At 40.6% G+C, this 16,139-nt stretch overlaps 1 protein-coding gene across 13 annotated transcripts in view; it reads right to left on the reverse strand.

The window, feature by feature from the left end:
* PDE4DIP (phosphodiesterase 4D interacting protein) overlaps nt 1–16,139 on the reverse strand; it is a 241,574-nt gene that overhangs the window by 178,417 nt on the left and 47,018 nt on the right. For all 13 annotated transcript variants that reach the window (XM_065905939.1, XM_065905948.1, XM_065905883.1 and 10 more), the window contains exons 2-3: nt 8,281–8,336; nt 2,001–2,146 (exon numbers count right to left, since the gene is read on the reverse strand). In XM_065905939.1, coding sequence (XP_065762011.1) covers nt 2,001–2,146; nt 8,281–8,336 — 202 coding nt within the window. The remainder of the gene's footprint in view (nt 1–2,000; nt 2,147–8,280; nt 8,337–16,139) is intronic.

Genomic DNA, 16,139 nt, shown 5'->3' on the forward strand with positions numbered 1-16,139 from the left:
CCTTTCTGGTAGTTTATCTGTGTATTCTTGCCACCTCTTCTTAATCTCTTCTGCTTCTGTTAGGTTCTTACTGTTTCTGTCCTTTACTATGCCCATCCTTGCATGAAATATTCCCTTGATATCTCCAGTTTTCTTAAAGAGATTTATAGTCTTTCCCACTCTATTGTTTTCCTTTGTTTCTTTAATTGTTCATTTTAGAAGGCTTTCTTATCTCTCCTTGCTATTTTCTGGAACTCTGCATTCAGTTGGGTATATCTTTGCTTTTCTCCTTTGCCTTTTGCTTCTCTTCTTTCCTCAGCTATTTGTAAGGCCTCCTCAGACAATCACTTTGCCTTCTTGCATTACTTTTTCTTTGAGATGGTTTTTTTTTTTTTTTTTTTTTTAGGTTGGAATTGCTTTTATTGGGGCAAGCGCAGCAGGCCCGCCATGGTCAGGTTAGTGTTCTGCCCTAGGAGGTAGCCGAAGCCGGGTGCCTCCACCTGCCACCTCCCTGGATTAGTGGAACATGCAAAGCTCAGTCAGAGGGTGGAGGCAAGGGTGGAGCTGCCAGGGCCCGGGAAGATGGAGCAGGAGCGGCGGCACTGGCCAGTGGCCTGGTTTGAGATGGTTTTGATCACTGCCTCCTGTACAATGTTACAAACCTCCATACATAGTTCTTCCAGCACTCTGTCAGATCTAATCCCTTAAATCTATTTGTTACCTCCACTGTATAATTATAAGGGATTTGATTTAGGTCATACCTGATGGCCTAGTGGTTTCCCTAGTTTCTTCAATTTAAGCCTGAATTTTGCAATAAGGAGCTCATGATCTGAGCCACAGTCATCTCCTAGTCTTGTTTTTGCTGACTGTTTAGAGCAGCACCATCTTCAACTGCAAAGAACATAATCGATCTGATTTCAGTATTGACTGTCTGGTGATGTCCATGTATAGAGTTGTCTCTTTTGTTGTTGGAAGAGGGTATTTGCTATGACCAGTGTGTTCTCTTGGCAAAACTCTGTTATCCTTTGCCCTCCTTCATTCTGTACTTGAAAGCTAAATTTGCCAGTTCCTCCAGGTGTCACTTGATGTCCTACTTTTGCATTCCAATTCCCTATAATGAAAAGGACATTTTTTTTTTTTTTTTGGTGTTAGTTCCATAGGGTCTTGTTGGTCTTCAAAGAACTGTTCGACTTCAGTATTAGTGGATGGACATAGACTTGGATTACCATGATCTTGAATTGTTTGCCTTGGAAACAAACTGAGATCATTCTGTCATTTCTGAGATTGCACCCAAGTACTGCATTTCATACTCCTTTGCTGATTATGAGGGCTATTCCATTTCTTCTAAGAGATTCTTGCCCACAGTAACAGATAAAATGGTCACCTGAATTAAATTCACCCATTCCTGTCCATTTTAGTTCACTGATTCCTAAGATGTTGATGTTCCCTCTTGCCATCTCCTGCTTAAACACACCCAATTTACCTTGATTCATAGACCTCATTCCAGGTTTCTATGTAATCCAGGTTACAATGTTCTTTATAGCATCGGACTTTACTTTCACCACCAGACACATCCACAACTGGGCGTCTTTGCTGCTTTGGCCCGCCACTTCCTTTTTTCTGGAGCTATTAATAACTGTCCTCCACTCTTCCCCAGTAGTATACTGGACACCCTCTGATCTGGGGGACTCAACTTCCAGTGTTATATCTTTTTGCCTTTTCATACTGTCTGTGGGGTTCTAAAAGCAAGAATACTGGAGTGGCTTGCCATTCCCTCCTCCAGTGCATCACATTTTGTCAGACCTCTTCACTATGACCCTTCTGTCTTAGGTGGGCCTGTATGGTATGGCTTTTAGCTTCTTTGAGTTATGCAAGCCCTTTTGCCAATGACAAAGCTATGATCCATGAAGAGGAAAGAATACTCATAATCCAAGCTAAACTATTGGTCATATTATTATAAGACATCACTATCCCCATATGCCTTCTAACTGGAATAATGATTATCCACCCATGTGACTTACCTTCTCAAAGTCTCGAAGAGCCTGGGTTTGCACCTGAAGAGGTCTTTCAAATGCTCTCAAGGAATGTCCAAAGGGGACCTTGTCCCCACTTCTCCAGGTCTGTGACTGCACAGGAGGGCCTCGATCTTTGGTGTCACTAAGGAAAGCTGCCAGTGAAACAGAACAACAGAAGATTTTATCTGATAGTGGCATTATGATCATTCCAACCTTCATGTTCCAGCAGAATTTGGTTTCTGAAAAATATGAACCAATTCTAGGCCACACAGAAGCAGTGCACGTGAAGTAGCCTATGGTAGATCTTAACAGTGGTCCCTAGCGCAACCCACTAGTTTATGTCCATGTACCTTCATAATGTGATGGTCCTGCTCCTGCCATCAGAAAGCGGAGTCTACTTCCCTAGCACTTGAATCTAGGTTGGCTGAGTGACTTGCTGTAACCTAGAGACAGTGATGAAAATGCCACTTTGGGATGAATGCCACAGATTGGGCCTTGAGAGGCCTTGCATTTCTGTTCTTGCCTTCTTAGAACCCCACGACCACAATGCTGGGAAGAATCCCAGATTACCTTCCTGGGGGATAAAGGCCAAGTTCTGGGGGAGTGAGGATGCCAATCACCACTGCCAGACACTTGAGAAAAGGTGTCTCAGGCCTTCAGTCCCAGTCAAGCTGTCAGACGATGGCAGCTGTTTGAGTGATTCAAGTGAGGCCAACAGAAGAAATGCCCAGTTTCCCAACATCCAGGATTGTGAGAAATAATATATCATTGTTGTTTTAAGCCATGAGTGGGCAAACCTTTTCTTACAGGGCCAGATAGTAAATACTTTAGGCTCATGGGCATCATCTCTGTCACAACTACTCAACTCTGCCCTGGTAGCTCAAAGCAAATGCAAAGAATATGACAGAGAATGAGCATGACTGTGTTGTGATAAAGCTTTATTTACAAATACTGGCAACTGGACCCATGGGTGGCAGTTTGCTGACCCCTGTTTGAAGCCACTAAGTTTTAGAGTGGTGTGTCACATGAAACCAAACATAACTGAAATAGCTTTATTTGAAAAAAAAAATCAAGCTACTAGCTAAGAAGTATTTCTACAAATCTCTTTACAGAGAATCCTTCAGGTTACAGTATAGGAATAATAACAAATGTAACAACCGACACTGTAACAGGTGTTATAAAATAGTTTCATATGAATTTTTATTTCATTTATAAATTAGTGCTGAGAATTCCCTGGTGGTCCAGTGGTTAGGACTCTGCTTTCTCTGCAAGGGGCCCAGGTTTGATCCCTGGTCTGGGAACTAAGATCCCACACACCTCACAGCCAAAAATAAATAAATAAAAAGTTATTGCAACCAGTGAAACAGACTGAAATAGACTTGTGTGATTATTACATCCATTTTACTAATGAGTAAACAAAGGTTCAGAAGTTTTTCCCAATACTATGCTTCTAAAAGGGCTTCCCAGGGTGGCGATAGTGGTAAAGAACCTGCCTGCCAATGCAGGAGACATAAGAGATGCAGGTTTGATCCATGGGTAGGAAAGATCCCCTGGAGGAGGGCATGGCAACCCACTCCAGTTTTCTTGCCTGGAGAATCCCATGGACATTGGACCCTGGCAGGCTACAGTCCATAGAGTTGCACAGAGTCAGACATGACTGAAGCAACTTAGCACTCAAGAATGCACGCACACTGCTAAAAAGTGGCAGAACCAATATCACGTCGCTTCCATTCAACCTTTCTAGTAGCATGCTAACACCATGCTATTTTAGCAGCAAAGGGGACTGTAACAGACCTGAGAGGGAAAAACAGGCAAATGGACAGAGACACAATCTTTCCATTAACCAGTGTAAGCATTCCCCTGGGAGAAGTTCATGGAGGCTAAGATGCTACCAACCCTATGCCTGCCTTGGAGAAGTAACACTGTGGAGAATAAGAAACTGGGGCTTCCTTCAAGCATAGTACACAGATGACCTCCGACTAAGGCAGGCTTGGGGTGGTAGACTCAGGTCGAAGACATAGAAAAACACATCTTTTCTTGACTGACAGTAAGAAGCAGTGAGCCTTTATTACTGAACTCTTTTTTTAATCAGAAAGAATGGCAGACATGACAACCCACTGAGCTCCACAGACATCAGTGACAGTGAAATGGGCTCTGGGTGACTCTAGGCCCACCAAGAGAAAGCTGCCTACACACAGACACACAGACACAGGCCAGCTGAAGGGGCCAAGAAGCAATAATGCCACCACAGACTCTTTTTCTTTCCTTTCTTTTCCCCCTTTCCCTTTTCTCTTTCCTTCCTTCATCCCTTGTACACTCTTGTCTCTTTTGTTGAAAATTAATGGACCATGTATGCATGGGCACCAAAAACAAAACAAAACAAAACAAAAAAACCAAGAAGGACTACATTAAACTAAAAAGCTTCTGTTCACCAAAGGAAACCATCAATAGAAAGAAAAGGCAGCCTCTGGGATGGGAGAGTATATGTCTCCCTCCCTTCTTCCTGCTTTCTCTTTCTGCAAACTTGCTAGAAGGAATGCAAGAAAATGTCCCCAGATACTTCAATCAACTTCTCAGAATTTTTTTTTTTTTAAGAAAAGAGAATTCCCTGTTTTTAAAAAAGAAGCAAAAAGAAGACAAAAAGTATCAGGAAGATGACAATGAAGAGAAAGATGAAGAAGAAAATAATGATGATAAATAGGGTGGTTCCAGTGCAGTTTTATTTTCTGGTTTAGAAGTATCTAACTACTCATAACTACTCATTACATCAATGATTTTTTAGAAAAGGAAATATAAGGCTATATGGTTTCTTTTTAAACTGGACACTGTACAGTATCTTTTCATTTCTGTAAAAATAATATATTATCAAGTGTGTGTTTAGGTGGCCCTGTGCTTAATGGTATCTTTCAATAGGCAGTAACCTTGCCTGGTAGAGTAGTAGGGTTTAAATAAGCACAGGAATTTAAAGCAGGTTTTACACTCTCCAACATAAATTACAGCAGGATCCTCTATGACCCACCTCCCAGAATACTGGAAAAAAAGCAAAAATAAACAAATCGAACCTAATCAAACTTAAAAGCTTTTGCACAACAAAGGAAACTATAAGTAAGGTGAAAAGACAGCCCTCAGAATGGGAGAAAAGAATAGCAAATGAAGCAGCAGACAAAGAATTAATTTCAAAAATATACAAGCAGCTCCTGCAGCTCAATTCCAGAAAAATAAGCCACACAATTTAAAAAATGGGCCAAAGAACTAAATAGACATTTCTCCAAAGAAGACATACAGATGGCTAACAAACACGTGAAAAGATGCTCAACATCACTCATTATCAGAGAAATGCAAATCAAAACCACAACGAGGTACTATTACATGCCAGTCAGAATGGCTGCTATCCAAAAGTCTACAAGCAATAAATGCTGGAGAGGGTGTGGAGAAAAGGGAACCCTCTTACACTGTTGGTGGGAATGCAAACTAGTGCAGCCACTATGGAGAACAGTGTGGAGATTCCTTAGAAAACTGGAAATAGAACTGCCATATGACCCAGCAATCCCACTCCTGGGCATACACACCAAGGAAACCAGATCTGAAAGAGACACGTGCACCCCAGTGTTCATCGCAGCACTGTTTATAATTGCCAGGACATGGAAGCAACCTAGATGCCCATCAGCAGACGAATAGATAAGGAAGCTGTGGTACATATACACCATGGAATATTACTCAGCCATTAAAAAGAATTCATTTGAATCAGTTCTAATGAGATGGATGAAACTGGAGTCCGTTATACAGAGTGAAGTAAGCCAGAAAGATAAACACCAATACAGTATACTAATGCATATATATGGAATTTAGAAAGATGGTAATGATAACCCTATATGCAAACAGAAAAAGAGACACAGATGTACAGAACAGACTTTTGGACTCTGTGGGAGAAGGCGAGGGTGGGATGTTCTGAGAGAATAGCACTGAAACAAGTATACTATCAAGGGTGAAACAGATCACCAGCCCAGGTTGGATGCATGAGACAAGTGCTCAGGGCTGGTGCACTGGGAAGACCCAGAGGGATCGGGTGGAGAAGGAGGCAGGAGGTGGGGTTCAGGATGGGGAACACATGTAAATCCATGGCTGATTCAAGTCAATGTATGGCAAAAACCACTACAATATTATAAAGTAATTAGGCCTCCAACTAAAAAAATAAATGAGAAAAAAAATAAAGCAGGTTTTATTGGTACATAGCACAGATTAGTTACAGACAAGAGTTGGGATTTTTCCCACCTTAAATCGTGTTTGAGTCAGTTTGTACAAAGTAATTGTTATAATGTTAATTGTTTATCACACTGTGATTGCAAATTAATAATAATAGTAATAATAATAATGGTGCACCGGTTTTGTTGAAAACTTGACATTTCTAAGTAAATACAAATGCTTAATTAAAATAAATTAGAAAAAATTATTTCTTACACATTTCCATGAAATTAAATAAGGCGATTAAATGAAAGAAAATTTTATAAAACAGAGCAATGTATTACAGTTAGATTCATAGAATATAATAGAGAAGAGACTTCAAAGACTAGATCTGGACACAACAAAAATGTTTAAAAAAAAAAGATTGGATATGAATCCTGACTAATCCACCTGCTAATTATGGGAATTTATGCAAATCTTTTAATTTTGCTGAGCGCCATTGCCTCTGTAAAAACAGGAATAATAATGTTTACCTCATAGAGCTTTCAAATGGATTAAATGAAACAATAAAAGTAGCCATCTGCATAATATAAGCCATCATATTATATAATATACATATTATATAATATAAGCCAATATAAGCCACCTTGCTTATAATAGGCAATTTCTTCTTTACCCTTCCACTTTTGCCCTAGTCTTTCAATTTTTACCTCAAAACAGAGGATCTTCATGCTCAAAACGAGTATGGTAGACCTTTAGAATTTATGGATTTTACATACACAATTACAAACGCTAATTTTAAATGACTCCAAGTCCTTAACACATTCAAATTAAGAAGTTTTTTCTGCATTGTGCATATGAACCATCTGTGCTTCAAGGCTGATATGAAAAGGCAAATCACTTAGCAAAGTAGGTAAAACACTAAGTGACTGAAAGTTTTTGTGAAAAATAGCCCCCAAAAGAGAATTATTTTCACTTTGGTTTTGTAATTTAGGTAGACCTCTAGTTAATTTTAATACAGGAATAATATATTATTGTGTACACATTAATAATAATATTTACAGGGGTTTATTCCTTGACAAGCTCTGTACTAAGAGCTTTTCTGTTTTTAATGTTTATTTATTTATTTGGCTGCAAGTCGGGTCTTAGTTGTGGCATGCAGATTCTTCCTTGTGTCATCTGGGATCTTTCATTGTGGGGCAGAGACACAGACTCTTCTGGGCTTAGTTGCTCTGAGGTACATGGGATCTTAGTTCCCCAATCAGGGGTCAAACCCATGTCCCTTACATTGCAAAGAGGATTTAAAATAATTTTTTTTTTAATTTAAACTTTTTATTCTGTATTGGGATATAGCCAATTAACAGTGTTGTGATAGATTAAGGTGAACAGCAAAAGGATTCAGCCATACATATACATGTATATCCATTCTCCCCCAAACTCCCCTCCGATCCAAGTTGCCACATATTGAGCAGAGTTCCCCGTGCTATACAGTAGGTCCTTGTTGGTTATCCATTTTAAACACAGCAGTGTGTACCTTCCATTCCAAATTCCTTAACTATCCCTTCCCCCCATTCTTTCCCCTCCAGCAACTGTAAGCTTCTTCTCTAAGTCTGTGAATCTCTTTCAGTTTTGAAAGTAAATTCACTTGTATCATTTCTTTTCAGATTCCGCATATAAGGGATGTCATACAATATTTTGTAGGGAGGATTCTTAACCATTGCACCACCAGGGAAGTCCTCGAAGAGCTTTTCTAATCTCACTTATGAGGTTGACACCATTATTATACCCATTTTAATGGTATTTTCAAGATTTCATTCTAGTGGAAGAGTCTATTTTAATCATTTTACACGTGACTTTAACTTGCAATTACAGAATTGCTAACAGTATAAAGAGTTCACATTACTGAAATACTGGAGTATTTCAGTTAGGAGTTACTGCACTGTGCTGTGAAGGTGGGGTATTATATTCTACAGTGGTATGTACAAATTTTGAAATTCAAAAAAAGTCTGAAGATACAGCCAAGATGATGGGATCTAAAATTTAAGAGATTTATGATCAGCAGGAGACCAAGAGTATAGCAAAGAAAGATCCATGACCTCCTTACCTGCTGCAGGACTTGTTCTGGGTACCATCTCCCCATCATCTTCTGCAAAATAATCTCTGTGAAGAGAAGCACATCATTCATTAATGAAGTAACACCCCACACAGTGTTCAATTCCTCAGTGTCAAGACATCTGGTTTTATTTATTTCTCCACAAGCAATCATTAAGCTGTTCTAGTACTATGTATCAGGGTCAGGGTTAAGTGCTGGAAATACAAAGGCAGGCCCCACCTTACTGAGGATGTGTAGAGGCAGCCACTGGACAAACAATCCCACAGGCATTGAATTACTAGTGTGGCAACTGCTATGAAGGAATATGCAAACCAACTTAACTAGTAGAGAGATTCAGAGAAATTCAGAGAAAAGAACATCTAAACTGAGATGAAGAGAATGTCAGCCAGATGAAAAATGGAAACAGAAGTGTATTCCATCATGAGGGAAAAGCAAGAACCCTGAGTTAGGGAGGAACTTGGCCTGTTAGAGGAACAGAGAAAGTCAGGGCTGCACCCAGACCACGCAGGGCCTTGAGGGATGGGGTAAGCATGTGAACTTATGTGCAGGGCAATGCAAAACCACTGAAGGAGTTTAAATGAGGAAATGAATGGTAAATGATCAGATTCAGATGATTCTGACTGCTGAGTGACATTGTGTAGAAGGAACAAAAGTAAATGGAGAAAACAACAAGCTGTGATAGTTTTAACTAAAGGAAACGAGAGTAGAAATGCAGAGAAGCAAAAAAATCGATATGCTTAGGAAGTAGAACTGATCCAGAAAACTTGGGAAACAAACAAAAGTCTACTAATGGAAATGTTAAAAACACTATGATGCAGTAGCAAGATCTATATCTATCCAGCACAGTGAAGACCACTATCCCTAGAAGAGAAGGAAAAGAAAACTCAAAATTTTAAGCTCTACGAATGTAGCAGTGAACAAAACAGACCAAAACATCTGCACTCATGGAACTTATATAAATGGAAACAAAAAAGCAAAATGTATAGTAACAATTGGGGACAGGTACTATAAAAAATTGGAGACAGGTACTATAAAAAGGTCGGGAGTAGGAGCAGGGAATGCTGGAGGGATGAGGAACAGAAGGGGGTTGCAATTTTTGGTAGGCTAAGTGTCTCTGAGAAGCAATGATGTGGGTATTTGGGCAAAGAGTCTTCCAAGCAGAGAACATCAAGTGCAAAGGCTCTTCAGAGGAAGCACGACAGAGCATTTCTGGAACAACAAGGAGGCCAGTATGGCTGGGCTGAGTGAGCAGCAGGAGGTGAGGTCAGGGAAGTAATAGGAAGGCTGGGCAGGGGACAGATTATATAACGCCTTTCTGGACCCTGAGAGGAATTCAGCCACTGGAGTCTGGTGTGTCAAAAAAAGAGATGAACTGAGTGATGGATGTTTTAAAAGGGCTGGCTACTGTTTTGACAACAGACTGGGTGGGAAAGGCAAGAAACAGAGAGGCAGTTGCAATAATCCTACAAAGAGATGCTTTCAACATTTAGCTTACTCCTTAGACCTTCGGGTACTCCCAGTTAGTTGTCCTAAAAATAATTCTATAGCCGGAGATTCAGAAAACTTCTCTTTTTAAAAATCAGGAGACATTCACAGGGAGGCAGAAGAGAGCCTGGCATTTATTTAGAAACTGTTGGTGTTCTTCCTTCTCTGCCTCAGGGTTGGATCTTGGCATAAATCTTCACTTTGCTAAGTTCCAGATGGACATAAAAGTACCAGGCAGAACACACCAGGTTACACACACCACCTGGCAATTCTTTAATATTCAAAAGCAGGTCACCAGCTTGTAGTTCTTCCAGGCCCTCTGCCCCTTTCCCTTCTCCACTTCTCATTAAAAATTTTCCCTGAGAGTGAAAAATGAAAAAGATGAACTACTAGTGGATTTCCCTCCGTTGAGAAAAAGTAGGGGAGGGATTTTGAAACTATCAGCCAGAATAATGTCTTGAAAAATTTGTAGAGGAAAAAAATACTTAGTTGCTGCTACTCATGCATGAATGGATTCCTTTATGTTCAGCCCACAGACCTGGGTAACCGCTTCTGCCATCAGGAGCAAGGTCATTCCTCAGGCCAAATTCAACCCATCCAACATGCTTCATTTGGTTATCACAAGGTTGAGCCATTTCAAACTTCTCTTGTAAAATGAATGGGTCTGGCAATACTGGGCCTGCCTTCCCACATAGAAGGATAACCTGCCACCTTTAAACAGAAGAGACGTGTTCTCTGGTTTGCCACAGTCCCTGTCACTCCTTGTTCTTGTAATCCCAGCTCATGTGCTCATTTAAGATACTGGCCTGGCTCCTTATAGATCTCTGAGGCTGTCACCCTGGTATAGATCAAATGCAGACAAAACTTTCACTTCTCCTTTAAGACACTGTCTTGAGTTACCTATGTAGCTTTTTGCTGTTGTGTTCCATCGCTAAGTTGTGTTACAAAGAGTTGGGACATGACTTAGCAACAGAACAACAACAACAAGCTACTAAGGGGATTACAGGTCAGTTTTACCTCTGGGCTTCAGCTTCCCTAAATATTTGTAAAAGAAATGCATGAATTTCTAAGGTTCCTTCAGTAATTACACAATTCTATTCTAACAGACACTAGTAGCATTAAAAATTCATTTTAATACTTTCTAAGGATGGGGAAACTTTCCAGACATGATCTCATTCAATTCTCTTTGCTCTGAAGATTCCACATTATAGATCAGGAGCGAGTGACAACAAGGTGATGCATATGGATGCCACAAGCTACTTCACCTTCTCCCTCATCCCACACTCACTCCTGAGCCGACTGCCTGTCTTCTATGAAGCAATAACCAGAAGGGTAGAGAGGTCACTCTGGATGAGTACTGAGTTAATGGGCTTTCTGTAGTCTCTGGAGATTTTTTTAAAAATCACTTTAACTCTAATAACAGCTCAAGTTTCCTCTCATATTGCCACAGAGTGGGGCTCAATCAGCTGCTCAAAAGCTTGGGAAGGAATCTGATGCTCCCCCAGAGAAGGGGCACAGGGTTAAGAAACATGAGGTGTGTCAAGGGGATTGCAGTTTGTGAAAATAGCTGATAAACCAAAGCGCAAAGAGAATTGGGGTATAGTAAAGACAAACTCCGAGCCACGCCCTGCCACCCACCCACAAAGCAGTAACATATGTTGGTAAATTTTTCTCTATATTACTTAAGTCCAGAAAAGAATTGTATGCCCTTGTCCTAGTTTCTCAAATTCAAGTATTTCTAGTTTCTTTTTTTTTTAAACATCGGTTCATGAATGACTCATGGTCAGCAACCATATGTTTCATGAGGGCACGTACAGCTCTCCTGCATAAATGTACATATATAATCTTTCTCAAAAGATATTTTTATCTTACATGTTACCTGAATGTTTTACCTTATATGCTTTTCATGTCTAAGTGAACCAAACTTTCCCTCAGTGAGCCTTATCTTTTTGCCCACTACCTTGCCAATTTGTTAATCAGAGATACCAGTTTCAGAAAACAAAGATCATGGCATCCGGTCCCATCACTTCATGGCAAATAGATGGGGAAACAGTGGAAACAGTGGCAGACTTTATTTTTGGGGGCTCCAAAATCACTGCAGATGGTGATTGCAGCCATGAAATGAAAAGACACTTACTCCTTGGAAGGAAAGTTATGGCCAACCCAGACAGCATATTAAAAAGCAGAGATATTACTTTGCCAACAAAGGTCCATCTAGTCAAGGCTATGCTTTTTCCAGTAGTCATGTAGATGTGAGAGTTGGACTCTAAAGAAAGCTGAGTGCCGAAGAATTGATGCTTTTGAACTGTGGTGTTGGAGAAGACTCTTGAGGGTCCCTTGGACTACAAGGAGATCCAACCAGTCCATCCTAAAGGAGATAAGTCCTGGGTGTTCACTGGAAGGACTGATGCTGAAGCTGAAACTCCAATACTTTGGCCACCTGATGTAAAGAACTGGCTCATTTGAAAAGACTCTGACACTGGGAAAGATTGAAGGCAGAAGGAGAAGAGGATGAGATGGTTGGATGGCATCACCAGCTCAATGGACATGAGTCTGGGTAAACTCTGGGAGTTGGTTAATGAACAGGGAGGCCTGGTGTGCTGCGGTCCATAGGGTTGCAAAGAGTCAGACACGACTGAGGGACTGAACTGAACTGAACTGCATTGCCTTACAATATTGTGTTGGTTTCTGCCGTATTTCAACATGAATCAGCCATGGGTGTACACATGTCCCCTCTTTCCTGAACCTCCTTCCCACCCCGCCCCACCCCTCTAGGTAGTCACAGACATCTGCTACATGCTGATACTCTGATGCTGTCAGACTGTGCTCTGGTGATTTCTTCCAGTAGTTTTCTAAGTGTGCTAGTCTGAATTATATCAGGAATATCCACAACACTCAATTTTGTGTTCCTTAAAAGTGGCTATTCCAAGATGTGAGCCACTGGTCCACTAGTCTGGTCTCTCGAAACATTGTGCGGAGGGGTACAAACTTGGATTCTTCCTTAGCAAAGGGTAACACCATGGCAGAGTCTGCAGAGAAATATTCTCTATAAGGCAGCCATAGACCGTCCTTTGCAAGCTGCATATATATTTGGTGTTACTGCTTTGTATGTTGGTCTGTTCAATTTACAGACTGAGGAAAGTAGTAAACTGTATTAATGGACCATATTATTCATGAGCAATGGCAAGGTGGTAATCATATAACTTTGCCATTACAAAGTAAATTTCCAACAAGTCTTTGAACAGTATGAAATATTAATATCCCAAACCAAAACCACCCCAACTATATCTGTTGTCTATCTAGACCTCACTGCTTTCTTATTCTATTAAGACAATTAACCTAGGGCTATTTCTTCCCATGAAAAGTGAAAGTGTTAGTTGCTCTTTGTGACCCCATGGACTGTCGCCTGCCAGGCTCCTCTGCCCAAGGAATTGTCTAGGCAAGAATACAGAAGTGGTTTGCCGGTTCATTCTCCAGGGGATATTCCTGACCCAGGTATCGAACCAGGGTCTCCCACACTGTAGGCAGATTGTTTACCATCTGAGCCACCAGGGTAGCCCATTTCTTCCCGTAAGAGTGTCCAAACTCCCACAGAGGTGGTTATTTTTTCAGGCTTCCTCCCCAAGGCTATTACATACACTTAGCCACACAGTCTGGTCCCCTTACTTCATCATGCATCACCATCCTTCCTTAACAACTCTAAGCTGAGGGACAAAGACCTTCTCCCAGAGGCATTTTCTGTCTTTCAAACTTCTTCTTATATGGCTTTCTTATCATAACGGAAAATTCAGGAGAAGGAAAAGCAATCAGCCATACCAGTATTTAGAGCAAAAAACTGGGCCTTGGTTGCTATTTTTAGAGTTTGTCATTCCTTTTCATAAACATTTACTGAGAAGTTACTTGTATAACAAGCACCAAAAAAATATCAATATGAAAAAGAAATGCCCTGAAATCAAGGTGCTCAGAGCTGTCTACTAAGGGTGGCAGACAGGATTTGAAGAGAGACTTATTAGAACAATGAGATTTATAACAGAGATTTCAGAACATGAATGAGGTAGTAATTAATTTTGTTCTGATGGGGAGAGGAAGTCTAGGAAATCTACAGAAAACCGAGAACACTGAATTTAGGCCTCGAAGGATGGGTATGAATATGTAAGGAAACATGACGAAGACTGCAAAGTAGGAAACTGAAGAGGGAGTTCAGGGCTTTAATTTTGCTCCCCTCATCCTGAGTAAACATCAACTGCTCCTTAGACCTCTTTCAATTTCCTTTTAACTTTCCCCTCCTCAAACCTTCCTCTCTCAAACTCTAACCTTCAGGAGGGAGTATTAGGGGTGTCTAAGGGAAAACGGTTTCATTTGTGCTCCCCTCCTCCAACACCATAGCTTCATATAACTACTTAGACTCCCCAAAGATGATATAAAATAGGTCAGCAAGAAAGGACTAGGACTAACATTATACTAGTAAAAACGCCTACAGCTACAGACTATACAGAATACCAGAGAATCTGGAGGAGTGAAGAGGTTGGAGGTTCAGGATGGTAGAAAATACGAGTGAATATCTTCCTTTTTTTTTTCTTTACTATTTTTATTCTAGAATGTTAATTCTTCTTTAAAATATTAAAAAACATATTCTGATTTATTTACACTGCTCTTCTACTAAGGCCTTTGATAAAAGATGAACTATGTAAGGAATTGGGCTCAGTGTGACCATCTCAAACAGTGGGGGACATATCGTATGACAGGAAGACTGTGCAATTTCACTGTTTCAGTTCAGTTCAGTCGCTCAGTCGTGTCCGACTCTTTGCAACCCCGTGAACTGCACCACGCCAGGCCTCCCTGTCCATCACCAACTCCCACAGTTCACTGTTTATTGGGGTCCAAACACATATCCTGTTCTAATTCCACATTTTTCAAAGTTCATCTGTCATGAACTTATAGATTCTGATTCAAATAAATGTTTCTAAAGTTTAAACATCTCTTTTTCATATTTTAAACTTATATCCACATTCAACCCTTGGAGATATAAAATATCCAGAAGGACAAGGAGAACAGTGGCTTGCTTTCTTGGCATGTGGAATCTTAGTTCCCTGACCAGGGATCTCACCTGAGCCCCCTGCATTGCAAGTGTGGAATCTGAACCACTGGACAGCCAGGGAAGACCCTAGCCCTAGGGATTTTTAAACGGTAGGTCTTCACAAGTGGTGCCAACTTGGAAACAAACCATAGATAATAGTCTCCAGACTGCCTGTGTGTAACTTTATAGTTCAACATGTTTTCTTACACTGAAATTTTCTTCAACACTAATCTTGAATTAAATGATCATTATTTTTATTGTGAACAACCACAATCACCCACCACCAATGAAGCCACCACCATTTATTGATTGACTGATTCTTTCCAGGAATTATCTCATTCAATTCTCCCATAATCCAGTAGGTCCTGTTACCCCTACTTTACAGGTAAGGAAACAAGAGGCCTAGAAGGATGATGTAATTTGCCCAAGATCATCCAGCTAGTTGATGGTAACACTGAACTTGAAATCTGTATCTGACTTCAACCTTCACATGTCCAATATGTCCTGTTTCTACTCACACATTTGCCAGGAGCTCCTTTGAAACTGCCCTGACTCCAGACATATGACCCCTGAGACAGAGATGTGAGGAAGGTTCGGCAGTGCTGCTGTGGGAAGGAGAAGTGAGTTAGACTTAAATCCTGACACATATTTGTTTTTTGGGACACCAACTCATTCCCAATACACATATGGTTCACAATGGAGTATTTGCATCCTGGTATATCAGATGCCATGTGACAAGTGATTAAAATCCTAAAAAGGAAGTGGCAAGTATGACTTTTTACATAGGCTCTATCCTGAAAAGTGAGTCATCCACTATTTTATACTTCCCTATCTTTACCCACAGTCCTCCAAATGGTTATGACTCCCCTGAATCCTTTTCTGTGATAACACTTTGCATTGTCCCTAAAAGACAAAGGGAATAAACTGACAGGTAGAAGATGTGATGGAAACAGATACAGTCAAAACTGGGAAGGCCATTAGTGAACAATCTCTGAGATGTCTCAGATCTTTTTTCCTCTTGCCAAGAGAGACACTGAGTATATCTTCTCTGTCCCAAATATTGCGAATATCTCCTCTTTGGCATCAGAATTGCAAAAACACGCATTCAAATGCAAATGGCGGAGAAGTCACAGATGCAGAGCACAGGCCCACTCTGTAATAAACACAGTGAGATTATAATTTTTTTCTCATCTCAAGGCCTATCATTATAACCTCGGCAAGCTGGAATGCTTAATTGGCAAAGCCCCTCAGAATACAGACAGCATCACTTGTGAATCTCCCTCTGCAT

Source organism: Muntiacus reevesi, chromosome 1 (assembly GCF_963930625.1).
Source record: "Muntiacus reevesi chromosome 1, mMunRee1.1, whole genome shotgun sequence".
In the NCBI taxonomy this organism is placed as follows: Eukaryota; Metazoa; Chordata; class Mammalia; order Artiodactyla; family Cervidae; genus Muntiacus; species Muntiacus reevesi.